A 20,164-nucleotide genomic window follows, 5' to 3' on the forward strand; every position below is an offset into this window, starting at 1 on the left:
CAATTAAATCTTCACGGAAGCGGGCCATTCATATCCTTCCCAGAGAAAAGGATAAATTCACTGGGAACAGCAGTTTCAGACCACAGTGCCCCCACTGCTATGTCTAGCAGCCAGCTGCAGAGACCAAGATGTGTTTTCTGGTAAGAGTCCTTTCTTCTCTGCTCAGTGCAACAGATTTGCAATCTGTTGTTCTGGGAGCAGATTTTAAGATCTAGATTTAAAGGATGAGTTTAATTATGTTTATTTTAAATTTTCTGTATTCTTCCTTCCTTTCTTTTGAGTCTCTAAACCGTTTTCTTTTTCTTTCTTTCTTTCTTTCTTTCTTTCTCATGTAGATTCGTGCTTTTGTATTTGTTAGATTGCATACTTTACATTTGTTTGCTTCTTCTCATTTACCTTGAGGAAATGACCAAATGAAATAACCCAAGGTTCTGAGCCAACAACTGATGGGTGGGACTCAGGCATTAGGTTAAAAAAAAACAATGTTTTTCATAAAGAATTAAGTGTAAGGGTAGATGGCATTGTCCATGATTTCACAAATCAACAGGTGGATGAGGATGAACGGTAGTTCTGATCCAATCTCCAGACCCTTTCTTCTTATCACTCTAGTCTATGAGGTGACAGCTCTTCATATCAGCCATTTAGTATATTAATTATTTTGTTTGGTTGGTTTGGTGCCAATTAATTGCAGATTTGTAATTTATATATTCACCGTGGTGGAACAAGTAATCTTTTCTCAAGGCATCTTAAGCCCTGATCTTAATTGTATTTGTTCGGTTTTTAAGTCTTGTGTTTGGCTGTGATGTTTCAATTAGGTGAAATGAAAAGAGGTGTAAGGGAAATGAAAAGCCTTCAAGAAACTTAATTTAATCTCCAAGGACCAAACGTGAAATGAAAGATGTGGAGATCAATACAAATAAGCTATCAGCTCAATATTTGCTTAGAGTCTTCTAAAGCCTTACAGAAAAGAAGAATTAAATGATGCCCTAAAGCCACAGTGGCTGATTCAGGAGATTGATAATGGGTAATAGGGAATTTCACATGTAGAGGTTACAGTTTCAAATGTAGCACAGATCCACAGCTGATGGAAATTACCGTCACTTGGTAGCTGAGCTGGTGGTCCCAGTTCAGCTCCTAATGAGTGGTGCCCACTTCTCCAAAGCAATTGACACTGCTGACCCCATCCTGGCAATCTCAGCAGATAAGCCAAGGGCACTGTGAGGGCATGACCCAGAGGAGATTCCTTAAGAGCAGGGGTGGAAAGGGATTTGGGGACATATGCACTGTTGCTGCCTATACTGCTCTGCTGTGTGCATAAACCAGAGAGCTTCGGCCTGACTCCTGAGCTAAGAACCATTGAAATGAGGCACCTGCTTGTCTTTCATGCATTATGGGCAGGCTTGGCATAATCCAGCTGTTACTTTTTGTAATTTCAACAGATAATATCAATGTTTATTTTCAAGCATTTTTAAAAGATTTTTATCTGTTCAATTGTTCCAAATTGCACAAAATTATCTTCTAAGCATTTTTTTTCCAATTTGTATCTACTTACATGTTCACAGTTGCAGGAAATTATGGGGAGAGGTCAGATAATAATTATTTATTGATAACAGACAATGAGATTCAAAAAATTAAAGCTTTATAACCATTAACACACAAATTGTCAACATCACATGTCAAAATATACAAAATAAATAACCGTACATCAAATTCTATAAGTGCTCAAGCAACATTTTTCTTACTTTGCCTAACTCTAAATTTTGATTATTATCGATTGAAATATTTTTTCCCCTCAGTTTGTTTGCGTATATAGGGTGAAACTGATGTTTAGTGACATTTACTGATACAAATCTAATCTTTCCAAGCCTAATTAGGGTATGGTCAAAAGCTAATTGAAGTCAATGGAAAGATTCCAGTTGATTTCTGGTCCTTGGATCGGGCTCTATGTATTTTCCTGAGTATTTTGCAGAGTGTATTTCTTAAAGATTACAGGACATCCTCAGTCCTAAGAAGTCATACAGGAGTCAAAGACTGAAGCAGCCCTGCTGGGTTTCCAACAATGCCTCAAGAGGTGGAGTGCCCCCCGTGGAGGTGGCTGAAGGAGGGAAGGGAGTCGCGGAAACTGGTTCTGGTGGTCGTGTTTGTTGCTCTGCTGCTGGACAATGTGCTGCTCACTGTTGTGGGTACGTTAAGTGTGGGTGTGGGTGTGGGTGCAGGTGTAGGTGTCAAGTTGTCCTCAATGCTGCGCTGAAGGAATTAAGACTCTGTAAATCTCAGTTGCAACTGCAGAAACCAATCATAAGAGAAATGAGTTTAACTGGTCTCCATCTCAGGCAGTGCTGCAGCTCTGGAGCAAAGTGCACTGGGAGAGTTGGGTATGGGCAGTTTACCTGAAACCTGTCTCTAGCTCGAACTATTAACCTTTCATTAATTTCCCACACACACACCGGAAGTGCTGGATAAAATACTAACCAATCTCCTCCTTTAATTTTCTTCCAGTGCCAATTGTCCCCACCTTCCTCTATGCAACAGAATATGAAGGTGCTAACAGCTCTGCTTCCCAGAACTGGATCATGGCAGCTCCTGCAGCCTTTGCAGCTCCTCCCTTCTCCTCCATGTTCTCTTACTTTGACAACACCACAGTGACTGTCTCAGACGACGTGGCTGTCAACACCACAGTGGGGGTGAACAGGACAGAAAACAGCAGCCTGCCTCAGCTCACTGAGGCCAGCCTGCCACCAAAAAACAGCTGTGTAGATGGTGAGGCATTCCTCATGGAGGAGAACGTGCGCGTTGGACTGCTGTTTGCCTCCAAGGCTCTTATGCAGCTTGTAATCAATCCATTTGTGGGTCCCCTGACTAACAGGTATGTCAGCCAGGCTGTAAAAGAGTTTATGAGCGTGTAATGCAATGAACAAATTTGAGTCACATTCCCCCTCTAGTGGCTAGTCTGTTCAAGGATAGCAGCCTATTGCTGCTGATAGGAAATAAAGTTACTCCTTCTTAAATGGTAGAGATCTGTGTTGCAGTGCTGAAGGGCATGCATTTAAGTCTTGCCAGTGACCCATGTTTGGGATCATTATGATAACACAGTATAGGAGCTCACCAAAGCCATTTGTGAGCTAGAATGGCACAGTGGAAATATCAACATCCAATCGTCCAATTGTCCAGGAATTCCACATCTTTAAGCAAGCCAGCAAATTGCTTTGAACGTGTGGAAATTACTAAGGAAATATTATTAGTGCTCCCTGGCCAGGAACTCATTTGTCCCAGGCCCTGCTCAGTCCAAGGTACATGACCGTGTTAGGAACTGTGTGCCAAGTTGAGCCAAGGGCATCAATAGCTTGCATGATGCTCCAATGAGACTGAAAGAACAGAAATGTTGTCACACATTCTGTATCAGTAGCTAGAAATCACAACATTTTGTACATGAAGAAGGAACAGGAATTATTTTTTTACACATCCTTGTCAAGTAAATAAATACTAGTGAGCAGGTGGCATTCTCACAGAGTCCACAAACTAGATATTGGGCCAGGTTTACTCTCTCTCTACTCCCTTAAATTTGTCTTTGCCTTTATTTTTAACTTAAATAACAACATCATCACATAATCCTCAGCCTAAAATTCCCCCAGAGCTTGAGGCTCCCAGGTATTTTCCCTGCAGGATCTCTCTGTCCCTGCACTTCACTTCCTTCTGCTTCAGAGAGGCGCCTGAGTTAGAGCTAATAGGACCCCCTGATCTGACTAGCAGGATGGGTCAGCAAAATAGATCTGCATCTCTGTGCAGAGTTCTAGAACTTGTTACAATAATTTCACACACTTATACACACACATTTATACTTATGCACACATCTGTAGAGACTAACACACACATTTGCACCCATATACTTTGATATAAATCCTCACACTTCCATATAAAAACATTCATTGACACATACTCATATACAACAGTGCACACATTCACACTTCCCTATACAAACACACATAGGTGCACTGATGCACATTCACCACACCCTTAGAGACACATCTACACAGCCACACACACACAGCCTTGAATACATACTCACACATTTATACACCTACACATACATATATTGTACATACCCATATTCCCCCCTTCTCCTGCAGTCTCATACATACATACAGCATTTACTCATACATGTACACAGACATACACTCATTCGCATACATGCAATAATGCATTAATGCTAAGATAAAGTCCTTGGCTTTAAACTCTCCTTGAGTTCTTGACTGTCTCCTCCCTTTTTAGGATAGGATACCACATTCCCATGTTTGCTGGATTCATCATCATGTTTCTCTCTACAGTCAGTGAGTATTCTCTTTCTCTACTTTTCACCGGGTAACATCAGGTCTGTTCCAGAGAACCAGTCACTAATCTGCAATGAGGCCAGCATGGAGCCTTGGGATCCTTTGTCTGTGAATGTCCCAATGTCTGAGATATGGGAGGACAGCAGATCAGCCTATTCCCATTCTAGAAACTGAGAGTGAAATTCAACAGGTGGTTTCCAGTGCTTGACAGCATTTGAGTTGGATGTTTGTTGCAGCAGCATTCCACTCTTCTTGGAACACCTCTGGGTGAACCCATCAGCATGGTTACCATTTAAAGGCTCCAAAAAGGAGATCTTTGAATAAGGTGTGTGGTGATCTCCCTTCCTCTGGACCAGAGGGTAGTGAAACACACTGAAGTGGCCTTCAGAGACTGTAGGCCTGTGAGTGCATAGCTAAGAAGATTTGTGCAAGCTGGTTTTAATTAGTGATGGGCTTGAAAAATAGCCCCAAATGCTGACTCTGCCTTTCTACTTTCCCCCCAGTGTTTGCTTTCTCAGGTACCTACACCTTACTGCTTGTGGCTCGAGCACTCCAGGGCATTGGCTCATCCTTTTCATCTGTCGCAGGTAAATGTACTGGCTTATGGGAGCAGCTGGCAGCAAGGCAGATCTTAGCCAGCTAGAAGGACTGATGTCCCAAAAGTAGCTTCTGGGCTTTGTCTGCTTTGTCTGAGCTTAAATGGTGCCTCTCAAGCAACCTGGGCCATAGAGAGTGAAAATTCACAGAGTGTGAAATGTGATGGTTCAGTTTGCAGAGCAGAGAATCAGAAAGATCCTTCCTCCAGCTTAGGAAGCTCTCACTAGCATACCCAAGCAAGCACTAGATAGAAAGTATCAGAGGGGTAGCCGTGTTAGTCTGGATCTGTAAAAGCAGCACAGAATCATGTGGCACCTTATAGACTAACAGACGTTTTGGAGCATGAGCTTTCGTGTTGCAATACCCACTTTTCAGATGATTTATGGATTTCCAGCGGCAGGTCTATATAATTGTGGCAAGCAAGTAGGAGCTAACGGGTTAGTTCAATCAGGAGGATGAGGCGCTGTTCTAGCAGCTGAGGTGAAAACCAAGAGAGGAGACATGGTTCTGTGTGGCAAGCCATTCACAGTCTTTGTTCAATCCTGAGCTGATTGGTGTCATTTGAGCATGACTGAAGCTCACAGTTCTCTTTTGAAGTTGGCGGTCCACCTTTACAGGCGATGGGTGGCAGGCAATCCTCGCCAACAGACAACTGAACACTGAAAACGTTTCTCATCAGCAACTGCCACACCACACATAGAAACTCCCAGCTCAGACCCATCCCCCAATGCAACAAACTCGATGCCAACTCTCCTACATAATTTACACCAGTGACACCATCGACAGGACCTAACTAGAATCAGCCACACCATCACGTTCTTCACCTGCAATCACCAATGTAATATACGCGCGATCATATCAGCAATGCCCTTGCTTTGGTACATTGGCAAACTGTGTCAGTCTTACGGAAAGGATAAGATGGATACAAATCAGACATAGAAATGGGCAATATACAAAAACCGTAGGAGAGCACTCACCTCAATGGCCACACTATAGCAGACCTTAAGGTGGCATCTGCAGCAAAAAACTCGGACCAGACTTGCAAGAGAAAATGCTGAGTTTCAGTTCATCTGCAATTGACACTCGCTCAGGATTGTAACCAAAGGACTGTGAATGTCTTGCCAAGTACGGAACCAGTTTCTCTCTCGATTTGGTTTCACACCTCAGCTGCCTAGAAGGGCGCTCATTCCTTGATGAACAACCTCGTTATCTCTAGCTTGCTTGCTAACATTATATTATACTGCCCTGAATTTCACTACATGCATCTGACCAAAGTGGGTATTCACCACGAAAGCTCATGCTCCAAAACGTCTGTTAGTCTATAAGGTGCCACAGGATTTCTCTGCTTGCTTCTTACTACGATTAGAAAGGTTACTAAGAGAGGGCTCCGAAGTGCGTACAATGCACAGACCAGGAATCAATTTCAGACTGTTCAGTTAAGTACGCTTTAAACTCTGTTGACTTAGAACTTTCATAGATTCCTTGGCCAGAAAGGGAACATTGTTGTCATCTAGTCTGACCGCCATTTGCATAACTTCCCAGAATAATTCCATAGACGCAGAGGCTTTCAGGAAAAACATCCATCTTGAATTTTAAAATGATCAGTACAGAGACTCCAGCGCAACCTCGGTAATCAGTCCAATGGTTAATTATTCTCACCATGAAAATTTGCTCCTTATTTCCGTCTGAATTTTTCAGCTTCAACTTCAGTATTGATCATGTTGTACCTATTTCTGCCACATTGAAGGCCCACTGTTAAAGTTTTCTCCATTTGGATAATATAGATTGTAATCATAGTTATCCTTAACCTTTCTACTTTGTTAAATGATTGACACCTCAGGTCTATCATTATAAGGCATGTTTTCTAGTCTTTTATCATCCTTGTGGCTCTTCTCTGAACCAATTCCAATTCCTCCTCCCCTTTGCCACAATTTGGCACATCGCTTGTGCAGGCATTAAGGCATGGGCTACTCCTAAAAATTAGATCAACCTAGCAACATTGCTCAGGGCTGTGAAAAATGCCATGCCCTGTGCCATGTAGCTGGGTCAATCTATCCCTCCATGTAGGTACAGCTAGGTCAAAAGAAGAATTCTTCCACTGACCTAGCTACCATCTCTCTAGGGAATGGATTTACTACACCCATGGAAAAAAAACCTTCCAGTGTTTACGCTTCAGTGGTGTAGCTGCAGAGCTGCAGGTGTGCCACTGTAGTGCTTGGAGTGTAGACATACTCCAGTACAGAGCATGGTAATACATAACACTGATTACAAACAGGATGAAAGTAGGGGCCCAGGTGTGACATAGACAACTGAGCTCAGGTAAGCTGGAGACTGAAGTATCCAGATGCGATTCAGACATAGGTCCTGATGAGATACTAGAAGCCTAACTCAACTTAACTCTGCTTCCTTTCTATTTCCAGGCCTGGGAATGTTGGCAAGTGTGTACACAGATGACTACGAGAGAGGAAATGCTATGGGGATAGCATTAGGAGGTCTGGCATTGGGGGTGCTTGGTGAGTAAACTTTGTTCCCAAAATATTTAGATTAATGAGAACTCAAATGCTTCTTCAACCATTAGATGCTGGTTTCCCCAAGTCCTTGCTCTGCATCACTGTCGCACCTGTACCCTGACATGCCACGCTGGCTCGTTTCAAAAGGCATGGCTGGTCTTTCCTCCTGCCATTCCCATGATTTATCTCCATTTTTTCTCCTGTGCTCATTCTCTGGCACTGTTTTCTGCTTGTGCTGGAAATTTTTCTCAGCAGATACCTAAGCCCGTGAAAACTGAATATAACTGAATATAAAATGCTCCTTCCTCTTTCTCCCCACCTCTTCAGTTCAATACCTAATGAGAGGTGGGCAGAGTGCTGGCATAATGCCACGGTTCTAATGCCGGCTTTCCTACGGGAGTCAACAGGACTCTTTCCATTGGGTCTGGGGTCAGGCATCAGGAATAACTGACTGTTGCTTTGCTACTGCCGAAACTCCAGTGCACCCATGTACCCTTCACACTCATCGAACTGACCCAGCCCTTTCCCTTGCAGTTGGGGCTCCTTTTGGAAGCGTGATGTATGAGTTTGTTGGAAAATCAGCGCCCTTTCTGATACTGGCATTCTTAGCCCTTTTGGACGGAGGTGAGTAACCAAGTGTGCTGACCAGTTTTGTCTTCACAGCTCTTAGTATCCACCCGCAAACTAAAACATTCAAGAATGGGTATCTGAGAGGAAACATCCCAGGAGGAATTGACAGGCTCTATAGTGCTATTCGCAGCAGCAGTTACTAGTACTGTTTTTTTTTTGTGCACTCACCACTTTACACATTCAGACACTGGCTCTGTGCTCACTGCCTGACATCTGACTTACAGATACCATCAGACCCAGCTTCTCATTCCCCATACAACCCACTTGATTGCATCACTGGAGAGGGTAACAGATTCAGGGAAATGTGTGTTAAGAGCTCCATATGCTGGCTAAAGTGGCTACTCTGCTTAACAGACATTCCCGGTCAAGCAGAAAACAACTGAAAACAGGGTCTTATAGTAGCAAGAGATAGGCAACCTTAACAAGAGGCATTGATATCATCTCTGCCTATAGTAAGTAATCGTCATTGTTAACTATAGCCATCAATACTGCTCTGCTTATAATACTCTGTCACTTCATGCTGAGTTAAAATCATTAGCATGGTGGAACAGACATCATCACCTAATTTTGTTGTTATTATAATTTATAATTTGTACTTGTATTTGTATTGTACTTGTAGTGCCTAGAGGATCCAGGTCCCATTACTTTACACTCCTACAATGACAACATGGGCCCTGCCCCCAAAGAACTTACAATCCAAGTAATAGGGGTAACATTTTCAAAAGCACCCGAATCATTGAGAAGCCTACGTCCCATTTTCAAAAGAAATTAAGGGCATGTCTAAACGGCAAATTACTGCCCAGCAAGACAGGCTGAGAATCTCCAACACATCATCTTGCCACCCAGTGGTGTCCTGTGTGGACACGGCTACAGTGCAATGAAAATCCAGGAGCACAACCAAGCTCCAGGAATTTCATTGTGCTGCAGCAGTGTCCACATGGGACGTGACTTTGTGGCAAGCTGGTGCACTTTAGAGTCATACCCTGGTTTGCTGAACTTGCCATAGAGATGAGACGAGCTCTTAAGCACGTGGGAGACTTTTGACAATGGGATTTAGGTTCCTAAATCTCCAAGGGCGTAATCTGGCCTTAAAAATCTCACTGATTTCAATGCAAGTTAAGTGCCTAAATACCTTTGCAAAGCTGTCCCTTAGGCCCCTTTGAAAATCTTACCCTAGGTCTTTCCATCTCTAACTTCCAACTGTGCTCTCATTGTGACTGCCCAACAAATGGCTCTCACCTTAACGTAGGTTGTTTGTATGTTTTACTGCTTTGTGTTTGGATAAAGCACTCACACTATAATGGCCCAATCCTGCTCTCACTGAAGTCCACGAGAGTTTTGTCGGAACAGAATTGGGGCCTAAAATTTCTCCCATCTCACCAGATGCCCCCTGAGTATGTTGGAATTGAAACCGCTGGCCCATTTCTGAGATCACTGGGCTTTGAGATACTGAAGGGGGGTCTACAGTAAATATGAGACAAGAGGTAATAATGGATGAAGGTGCTGTGCCAAGGGATAAGCAGATAATGATATTTTTCTCTTAGCTTTACAGCTGTGCATCCTGCAGCCGTCTAAGATTTCCCCCGAAGTAAGTACAAACATATGAGTGTATGACCTTGTGCTACACAGTGTGAACAATGTGGGCATGGATTCCCAGTAGGGGAAGACTGTGGTGATGCACCCAGCCATAGAGCATGGCGGCACTAGGACATGAATGCATGGGAAAGGGACAGAGATGGCAGCTGGGAATGGTTACCTAGCCGAGTGGTTGGTGCGTTGTAATGTGTATTAAATAGATTCCAGGGCGATATTCTGATCTCAGTGACATTCGTGTAACTCTGGAATAACTCCATTTGCATCAGTAGAGTTGTTACTCTCAGTGTCACGGAGAGTACAGTTTGGCCCTATTATCTGCCTTTTGAAACAGCTAGGAATTTAGCCTTCCCTGTGAAAGGTGCTCAATTCTTATGGCTGTCCATAGGATGCCCTGTGAGAAACAACTGCTGTGCTTCCTGCTGCTGGCTAGACACTTGTGTGGATTTACCCAGTCCAAGGCAACAGGGCTCTCTGCATGCAGCTGCAGTTTGACCAGCGCTGTGCTCCATAGGCAGCCATTATACCAGCGATGCTCTCTCTGGATAGCTGGGGGATGTTCTGACAGGGCTGCCCAGAGGATTCAGGGGGCCTAGGGCAAAGTGGGGGAGCTGTGGTGCTTGTACTCATCCGACGGCGGTCTGGGTCTTCGTTGGCTTTTCAGCAGCAGGGAGCCCTTCAGTCGTTCTGTGTCTTCAGCAGCACTGAAGGGCCCCCCACCACCGAAATGCCACTGAAGACCCAGACCGTTGCCAGGCCAGGGCTTGTGGGGCCCTGCAGGGTCTGGGGCCTGGGGCAAATTGCCCCACTTGCCCCCCACTCTGGGCAGCCCTGTGCTCTGAGCTCAACCTTACTAGGAGTGACTCAATGCTGATTTCACTATAAGAATAGTCCATGAAAGGAAGATGCCAGGTTGACAGATCTGGGCTTAGGTAAAAGAAGCTGACATGTTGGCTTTTTGAACCATGGCTAGGTGAAAATGCTGAGAAGAGATGCACACACAGACAATGGACACTGATCTGGAAAGGGAAGCTCAGAAACAATCCCATGGTGGAACCAGCTGTTTTAGCACCTTCCCCATCTTCGCACTCATAGGACAATGCCAATGTGCCTTTACACAGAAGGGCTGGCTGGCCACATGGGCCATGCATCTGTACGCACACAGGCTGCCTCACAACCTGGACTGTGCACTTCTACAGCATCTGGTTTGGTTTACATGCTTTCCCTAGAGCACTACTTGTAACCCCCTCCCCCTTCCTTTCTGTATTACGCAGAGCACCAAAGGCACCCCCGTATTCACTTTGCTGCGAGATCCCTACATCCTAGTTGCTGCAGGTAAGGCAGGATGGCTGCACCCCTCACTGCCCCACAGTGCATCTTTACCTTGTTTTTAAGAATATTTACCGGGGGCTTGTGATGGAGTCGTACTCGTAATCCATTAGCAGGATCAAAATGTGGGCTGTTAAAATTGAGTATTTCCTGTTGTTTTCTCTCTCCCAGGTGCCCTGTGCTTTGCTAACATGGGGGTGGCAATGCTGGAGCCCACGTTACCCATCTGGATGATGCAAACCATGTGCTCCCCAAAGTGGCAGCTGGGTAGGTGCCTCATTTCTCAGCCTTCTTAGTTACTAAACAACAATAATAGCCCACACGTGTTTAAATCACATCAGCTTGTAGAGGGTGGGGAAGGTGCTGGTTACTGGTGCTGCCTCTTGCATGAAATGAAATGTATGCATCCACCTGCAAAGGATGAGTGCTGCCAGACCATTACAATGTAGTGCGATCAGAGGGACACTCATGGTCTCTGAATGGGGGTCACTCTGCTGTCTATAAATAAAAGTTAGAGAAGATTCCTGAATGAAGAGGGAGAAACACCAGGGACTTGATTTTCCCTGCACATACACTGATGTAAATCAGGAATAACTGCACTGAAGTCAGTGGGGTGACACCGGGATGAGAGGAGAATCAGGACTCAGGTTGAAAAAAGAGAAAGAAAGTGCTGTGCTGATGGGCACATAATAATGCAATTCCCACACAGGAGAGGGGGCCTCTGGGAGCTGTCTCAGTCAGGCCTGACACATTCTCTGAGCCAGAGAGCTCAGGTACACCAAGCAATATCATCCTGTGAGGTAGAATCTAGGTGATTTAGGATCAAATCTATCCTTATGGTAAGGGGTGCCACTCCATTGAAATCAGTGGAGATGTGCCTGTTTACCTTGCTGCTGAATTTTGCCCTTTTCATGGCCAGACACTAGCACAAGGCTTAGCCAATTAGCAGGTTTCCCTGCTCAGTACCTGGTCTGTGTGCTCAGCATACTGCTGCTGTTGAGACCTGAACCAGAGCCCAGCCTCTCTATGGGCATGTCTTCATTGCAGAATTATCGCCACCCAGGTCAGTCTACACTGCAGCTGGGGGCGAGCTTCCCGGCCCAGGTACATAGACTTAGAATCATAGAATATCAGGGCTGGAAGGGACCTCAGGAGGTCATCTAGTCCAAACCCCTGCTTAAAGCAGGACCAATCCCCAGACAGATTTTTACCCCACTTCCCTAAGTGGTTCCCCTCAAGGGTTGAACTCACAACACTGGGTTTAGCAGGCCAATGGCTCATGCTAGTGTGCAGGGCCGGCTTTAGGCCAATTCGCCTGATTCCCTGGAATCGGGCCCCACGCCTTAGGGGCTTCAGTGGCATTTCGGTGGCAGGGGGTCAATTTGAATTGCCAATTACTGCACCTCTATTCAGGGCCAGCTTTCTTAACTGCGGGGCCGATTCAAATCCCCGGCAGCGGTTCGGGGCTTTGGCAGCACTTCAGCGGTGGGGCATCCGCTCTGGGGGTCTTCGGCAGCATTTCGGCAGCAGGGAGTCCTTCGGTGCACGGAAGACCCGGAGTGGACCCCCAACCGCCGAAGTGCCGCCAAAGCCCTGGACCACCACTAGGGATTCGAATTGTGCCCTGAAGTTAATAAAGCCAGCCCTGCTAGTGTGCTAAAAATAGTAGTGTGGATGCTGCATCAGTGGTGGAGGTTCGAGCTAGCCACCCGAGCTCAGACCCCAGGGTTGGCTGGGTCCAAGCTCAAGGGGCTAACCCAAGCCTCTGCTAGTGCCACAATCTCAACACACAATCTTAAGAAACAAGGCTATTTGCAGAGCCACAGAGAGGGACGCATGGTGCATACTAATTACTCACTGTCTAAGAAATGTGATAAGGAGGTAACACTGCCTACCTTTGGTACAAAAAAATTATAAAAGCCAACTGGCAGTGGAATGACCTTTGGGGACGCTCCAAGCTACACTTGCAACCCAAATTGAATTACAACCTGGCAGCAGCAGAGCTAATGAGAGCTGCTAATTGAGTTACTAACTAGTCAGTCAGGAGCCTTCATCCAGATAAGGGGCCATGATGCCTTGGCTGGAATGAGTGACTGAGCAGGAGTAGATGAGGTTAGCAGACTTATCTCTCAGGGGCTATGGATAGTGGAGGGAAGGGATAGTGCTTGGTGGTGGAAATGGAAGTCACTGAGCAATTCACTGGGGAATTATCCAGTGTCCACTGAAGATGAGTGGAATCTTTCCACTGATGTTAGTGGACATCTGATAAGGCCCTTGCAAAGGAAGAGGCAGAGATGGTGGAAATGGAGCCCAGAGGGGATGCTAACCTAGGAACGTAAGAGAAAAACCTAAACCAAAACCTTAGCTGTAACCATCCCCAGAAAAGTTTGGATCCAAGCACAAACTCCTTGAGCTGAACCAAACTCTCAATACAAACACCTCTTGAATCTGGGTCCCAGCTTTGCAGCCAGGGCACAGCTTCACATTTATAAAGCACATGGCAAAGCAGTGTCCCAGCTGAGCTGCCCCTCTAGACTAGATTAATACATAACATGCATTATTTGGAAGGATTCCCCCACCCCCCACCCCCAGCTTCCATTTTGGACCCCTTCCCTCCAGATTCCATGGCCTGTAATCATTATTAATGATTTGTATTACTTAGTGCCTAGGAGCTATAGTCATGGACCAGGACCCCATCATGCTAGGCACTGCACAAACACAGATCTGCTGCCATTTGGCTCCTATCCATGCCACTGACATGTCACTCCCATGAAGAAACTGCAGAACAGCACATAACCTCTCTCCCCTCATCACCCAGGGCTGAGTTTGCTGCGAGGTCTAAAAGCCAGGAAAGAAAGCAACCAGGGCCAGGTCTCTCAGGTACCAGTGCTGAGCACTAGACAAAGGAGGCCTGATTCTCCACTCTGCATAGGGTATCAGTAACTCCCATTGATTTCAAAGGGAACAGCTGGTATCCTGCGGTAGGAGAATAGGTCCCAGGGCTGCTGAACAGCATCCATCTTAAAAGCAACTGTAGAATCATAGAACTATAACTATAAACTTGAAACACAAGTGTTATTCTTTGTTTGTTTCAGTTTGCCTACCCTTGTGTTCCTTGGGGAAATGGGAAAAGCTCAGACTTACCCAGCAAACCTGCAGGGATTAATAATGCTATATAACCTTTAAAAAAGAGAAAAGGAAATTAAGCACAAATCAATGTACTTTAATAAGGAAATTGCCTTAATATGCAGGCAAATAGAGGCAATCATGATTTAGTTATAGTCTGTAAAGGAGAGTATATTAAAAATAAACAACTGGTAAACCAGCAGAATGGTCAAATATTTGATTTTAACTTAATTATAATCCCTGAGGCTTTTCAAAAGGCAGTTTTTCTACGCTATGAGATGAAAGGGGGAGAATGAGAAAGAGAGAAAGCAATACAGAGTAGCAGGATGGCTTTATGGTTAAAGCAACAGTCACGCAATCTAGGTTCAGTTCCTGGTTTTATCACAGATGCCTTGTGTGACCTTGGGCAAACCACTTGATGGCTCAACTTTTCATCTATAAAAAGGGGATAAAATCCTTCTTTTCTACCACCCTGTGTGTGTCTTGGCTATTTAGACTGCAAGCTTTTTGGGGTAGAGGTTGTCTCTCACTACGTGCACAATGCAGCCCTGATCTTGGCTGAGGTTTGCAAGCACTGCTGTAATACAGACTGTCATAGCTTCCTACTCAGATTTGAACCTTAGCGTTCATAAAATGAGAAGCTAGCATGAAACCTCCACGCTTAATTACCAGCTTGGATCTGATATCGCTGCCACCAGCCAAAAATTCCAGTGTTTTGGCTCACTCTGGTCTCCCCAAAACCTTCCCTGGGGGACCCCAAGACTCAGAGGCCCTGAGTCTCACACCAAAGGGAAAACAACCTCCTCCCCTTGTCTCCTCTTTATCTCATCCCCAGCTCCCACTCCCTGGGTTATCCTGGGAGATACTGTACTTAAAATCCTTGAATGCAAAACAGAGAGGGCAATTTACCTCCCCCCCTTCCTTCTTCCCCTGAGGCTGCACAGATTCACCCTCCGTAAATCTAACACAAAGAGAATTTCCCTTCCCTTCGTTCCTTAGCCTGCCCAGAGGAAACTCACACAGGTCTTAAAAAGAAAGCTTTATATAAAAAGAAAGAAAAACACATAAACATGATCTCTGCATCAAGTTGACAATACACAGGGCTATTGCTTAAAAGAAAAATATGAATAAACAGCCTTATTCAAAAAGAAATACAATTTAAACATTCCAGCAAACTACACAAGTAAATACAAAAAAAACAATAAAAGCCTATTGTCTTATACCTGTACTTACAACTGGGAAACAGAAGATTAGAAGCTTGAAGATAGAAAGATCCCTCTCGTAGCTGAGAGACAGACCGGAGAACAGAGAGAGCAGACAAAGAGGACACACACCCAAACATTCCCTCCCTGAGCTTTGAAAAATCCGGTTTTCTGATTGGTCCTCTGGTCAGGTGTGTGGTTCCCTTTGTTAACCCTTTACAGGTAAAAGAAACATTAACCCTTAGCTATCTGTTTATGACACAGACATATAATAATAATCATCAAGAAGAATAGAGAAGCCATTGCCTTGTAAGGGCTAATATACATTATGACTGGGGACTGCATTGGATATTTATTTGCCCTGTCTAATCTCTTTTGGCTCACATGGCCAATAGCATGTGTTATTTGACTGATCGCAAGACTGTTCATGATTCATCACTGGAGCAGATTTAGACTCTATGGAGGCTGGATCAAATTGGACCTTGAGCTCTTCTGCACATTTATAAAGTGGTTGTTACTATGACCATCTGACTATGAGCCATCTAGCACCTAAAGGGCTTGAGCGCTGAGCTTCTTTGGGAGGTGAGAGGAAAATCTGATGTCCTTAGGCAAATCTTCTCTGATGATCATGTGTATGTATTTGAGGTTGGGGCTCTTCTTTTGCAGGGATGGCATTCCTGCCTGCCAGCATATCTTACCTTATTGGCACCAACCTCTTTGGGGTGCTGGCCCACAAAATGGGGCGGTAAGTTGAACTCAACGGCTTTCAAACCTTGGTGTTCTTCCCAGCAATCTTCAGACCACCCAGCTGCTTATTTGTAATGAGAAGGTGACGCTACTCAGGGGAATGCCTGCCTCACACTACAGTGTGGTAGAGAGGAAGGGTAGCTCAATGAAATTAAAGGGCAGCAAATTTAGAAGCAACGTGAAGACTCTCTATTTCATGTGGCATGAAATTGGCCTGTGGGACTCAATGCTGCAGGAGGATATTGAGCCAAATACTGTCTAGATTTCTCAGAGAGGTAGAATAATTTTATGATCAATAATAATATTTATGGCTATGTAAGATAAGATAAGATGATGAAATCTCATGCTTCAAGGTGTAAACTTTCTAGGTCAGGAAGTAAACATTCCCCCTCAGTGAGTAGCATTGCATAGTTGGTGCTGAATTAGATTGGAATGATCAATGATCTGATCTGGTCTGATGGTTTACGTGCCCTTGGGGGTTACAGTGCGTCATGCTTTTCCTATCTTCTTCCTCATTGCAGGTGGCTGTGCTCCCTGATTGGAATGGTCGTGGTGGGGATTAGTCTCCTTTGTGTAAGTATTGCAAGGTATTGTCAGACCTCTCTGCAGAAAACTCATTGGAGATTAGGCAGGAAAAGCAAGAGCTTCACTGCCCCAGCCTTTCACTTGTGCAAAACTAGGTTACGCTGGGGCCCCCATCATGCCTGAGCTGACCTTGGGCATATCAGCCCAGCCCCTACTGGAGTTATTCCATATCAGGAAGCCAAGATAAGTTGTCTCTGCTCAAGGGATACCCAGCACAGGGTTAGCAGAGGATACTGTGTTGGCAAAGTGGTGGGTGAACAACAGGGTTGCTGTTAGTCACAATTAAGGGCACTGCTAGTGCTTTATGAGGATCCAAGACTGGAATGGAAGAGTGCCTCAGATCAAGATTAAGGTGCCCTGACAAAGCTGTGTGAAGTAACACTGGTGCCCCATCTTTCCTTCTGTGGAATCTGTAAATGGGGAACAATCCTTTTCTTCAAAAGCCAACAGGACTCTTCTGGGGCACGAGGCACTGGATGGATTTTGGTGCTTTGCAGTATCCCAGGCTTAGGGCCAGATGTGTAATGGTATTTAGGCATCTAACATTGCAGATAGGCATCTAGTGGGATTTTGCAAAGTGCCGAAGTGAGTTAGGTGCCTAATGTCCATTTATTTTCATGGGAAATAGCTGCCTAAATACCTTTGACATTCTGGCTTTTATTGACTTTTCTGTCTCATCTTCGTGCAGGTCCCACTGGGCCCTAGAGGCGTGAGAAGTGTGCTCACACGCCTGGCAGTTAGTTGGAACCCAGTGGCTGCATTAGTGCGTCTATTCCACTAGTCATGTGCCCCACAAAGAAAGGCATCTGGCCAAAGCCCCTCTGGCCTCCCTCATAGCTTCTTTCTTTCCCCTCCAAGGTACCTCTTGCGCAAAATATTTATGGACTGATCGGCCCAAACGGTGGGCTTGGCTTTGCCATAGGTAAGATGCCAATGCAACTAATCACTCTGTCCAAGGCAGTCCCATATACCATAATCCTTACTCCATCCCTTTGGAAGGCAGATGTCGCTACAACATACCCAATGGCTGGTTGCTGAGAGCCTGTAATCCATGCTTGAACTCCCAGGAACCCTTATAACCAATAATATGCCCTATACCCTGCTCTCAACTACTTCCCTTATCACTCATCCTCTCCCAGCCTTGGTGGGAATGAGTCTGGCCAAGAAACAAGCTTGTGCTGTTAAGTGACCATAAAGCCACTAACACAGGGACAGTGATGGTGCACTAGGCCTTTCAGAAGCCACTGGATGGAGCTCAGTAGCTTGTCTCACCCGTGAACACTGCTTTGATTAGAATTGTGTGTGTTGCACTCAGGAGAGACACTGAAAGCCCTAGATCCTGGAAAGACCATGGTCAGGACATCCGGGTTCCAGTCCCGACTCTGCTGCCAACGTGCTCTGTGGCCTAGGGCAAATCACTTTCCTTGGCCTCGTTCCCTCCCATTCTGTAAAACAGGGATAACAATATTTATCTGTCTCGCAAAGGGACGTTGTGAGGACTAATGAAAATATAGTGCCCAGAGCGCCTTGGCTGAAAAGTGCGGGAGAAGTGTTGCGTGCCCTTCTGTTTGCCTTCGAAGAGATTCACTTGGAAAGGGCAATGGCTGACCATATTATTTTTGCTTTGGGGGCAGGCATGGTGGATTCCTCGATGATGCCTATTATGGGATACCTGGTGGACCTTCGCCACACCTCTGTCTATGGCAGCGTCTATGCCATTGCTGATGTTGCCTTCTGCATGGGCTTTGCTATCGGTACGGATTAACATTTGCCTGAAAGGACAGCATATATGATGATTTACCAGTGTATGGCTCCATAGCATTAATTCAAAGCACCCCACCTCAGTGTTGGCTGGAAGCAATTGGTATTAGGCATAGAAATCAGCCATGATACAGTAATTTTACAGTCCATCTGTACTGACCTCTCCAACTTGGCAAAGGAGGTTTTTGTAATCTTGCTCTTTGTTTAACCCTTCCTTATATCCAGGTCCATCTACAGGAGGTGTGATTGTACAGGCTATTGGGTTTCCCTGGCTGATGGTCATCATTGGAGTGACCAACATTGCTTACGCCCCGCTCTGCTGGTACCTGCGAAGTCCTCCAGCTAAAGAGGAGAAGATTGTGAGTTGAATCCTACAGCATGTAGTCTTGATAATCCAGGGGATTTGCATGTGACTGGTGCAAATGTGTGTAGAATATTGTATTCAGATCTGGGCACTGCAGCACCAGAAAGATATTAACAAATTGTCTGGGTGCTGGAGGGACTGACATACTAAGGCCAGACTAAGAGTTAAATCTGTGGTACAGTGATCTTGTAGGCTGGGAGTTGGCCTAGGACTTGAGATACCTGGGCTCTGCCAATGGCTAGCTGTGTGACCTTGGACAAGTTACTTCCTCTCTCTGCGCCTGTTTCTCTTTCTGCCTTGTGTTTAGCTTGATTATAAGCAAATCTGAGGCAGGGAGTGTCTTGCACTGTATATTTTGTGTATGTCTTGCTTTGTGTTCCTAGCACAGAAGGGCCCTCATTTTGGTTGGGCCCTTTACTGTAATATAATATTTCAGCTTTTTCTAACCCTGCCATGCTCAACTAGCAAAATATTCACCCATTTGCTCACAAGAGTGAATCCCAACCTCTGCCACTTCTATCTGCTCTTCTCTTGGGTTTTGGATAAGAAGCTGGAAGCCACTAGAGAGCAAACAATTTCTATAGTTAAAAAAACAAACCAAAATACTGCCTAAAATTTCCCTTGGCCCAGTTTGTTATCATTGTGCAAAGTCTGTGTAGGGCTTTGGGTTATGGTAGATATTTGTAGATATGGTAGATAGTTGTATTAATTATTATTATTTTAAAATATTATATTATTCAATCTTATTTTTCCCCCATTCCCAGGCAATTTTAAACCAGGAATGCCCCATGCAAACCAAATGCTACACCACCCAGAAACCTCTGCGGGAATTCCCCCTGACAGACGGTAGTGAAGAGGAGGCAGAGAGTGAGGAATAGCAGAAGCAAAGATACAGCTCTTGCTCTGAAGCTGTGTCACGTTTACAAAACCCTGGACATCTTATCAAAGAAGACTAACCCAGAGACCTCCCTCCTGACAGCCAACAAGATCCAGGAATCCTGGCTTCATTAATCTGCCATTCTCATAGCACTGGGTCGTCAGGCAGTTTACAGGAAGCAATTGAGAGCCAGGGCTCCTGGTTTCGGATCCCTGGCTATTCTCATCTGCTGGGTGAACTTGTGCAACTCACTTAACCTCATTATGTCTCATCTATGATAAGGGATTACAAGCAGGTGGGGTCAGCCCATACTGTCCTAGAGAAAAGCAGTCGTAGTGCAATCTACCCATCTGTGATATGTGGATAGTACCAACCTACCTCACAGGGGTGTTGTGAGGCTGTTAATTAATGCCTGTGAAGTCCTTATGCTTCTTGGATGAAAAGCACTAAAGGGTAAAATACTATCTCCAGGGGATTTTCGTCTCTGAGGATCCTATTATAATCCCCAGCTTGGA

At 45.1% G+C, this 20,164-nt stretch overlaps 1 protein-coding gene across 5 annotated transcripts; it reads left to right on the forward strand.

Annotated features, from left to right (window-relative positions):
- Window positions 1-515: 515 nt before the first annotated feature.
- On the forward strand, window positions 516-20,164 carry SLC18A1 (solute carrier family 18 member A1). Of its 5 annotated transcripts, XM_075062769.1 has the most exons (16): window positions 516-547; window positions 2,092-2,183; window positions 2,500-2,866; window positions 4,270-4,328; window positions 4,832-4,915; window positions 7,346-7,438; window positions 7,970-8,059; window positions 9,610-9,653; window positions 10,933-10,993; window positions 11,159-11,254; window positions 15,982-16,060; window positions 16,584-16,635; window positions 17,506-17,569; window positions 18,282-18,401; window positions 18,634-18,767; window positions 19,537-20,164. In XM_075062769.1, the coding sequence occupies exons 1-16, from the start codon at window positions 516-518 to the stop codon at window positions 19,648-19,650; spliced, it is 1,581 nt and encodes a 526-aa protein (XP_074918870.1). In that variant the 3' UTR covers window positions 19,651-20,164. The 5 variants fall into 5 exon arrangements, with proteins under 5 accessions (XP_074918870.1, XP_032661945.1, XP_074918872.1 ...); XM_032806054.2 differs by lacking the exon at window positions 516-547 and having other exon boundaries at window positions 2,039-2,183; XM_075062771.1 differs by lacking the exons at window positions 516-547; window positions 11,159-11,254 and having other exon boundaries at window positions 2,039-2,183.

This window comes from Chelonoidis abingdonii, chromosome 2 (genome assembly GCF_003597395.2).
Source record: "Chelonoidis abingdonii isolate Lonesome George chromosome 2, CheloAbing_2.0, whole genome shotgun sequence".
Classification (NCBI taxonomy): domain Eukaryota; kingdom Metazoa; phylum Chordata; order Testudines; family Testudinidae; genus Chelonoidis; species Chelonoidis abingdonii.

What these genes read in the sequence shown, in the direction of transcription:
- SLC18A1 (XM_075062769.1), top strand. Translation starts at nt 516, where the DNA reads ATGGCATTGTCCATGATTTCACAAATCAACAG. An exon ending in CATGTTTCTCTCTACAGTCA is followed by an intron (nt 4,329 to 4,831) that starts GTGAGTATTCTC and finishes CTTTCCCCCCAG; the next exon opens with TGTTTGCTTTCTCAGGTACC. An exon ending in CTCCCCAAAGTGGCAGCTGG is followed by an intron (nt 11,255 to 15,981) that starts GTAGGTGCCTCA and finishes CTTCTTTTGCAG; the next exon opens with GGATGGCATTCCTGCCTGCC.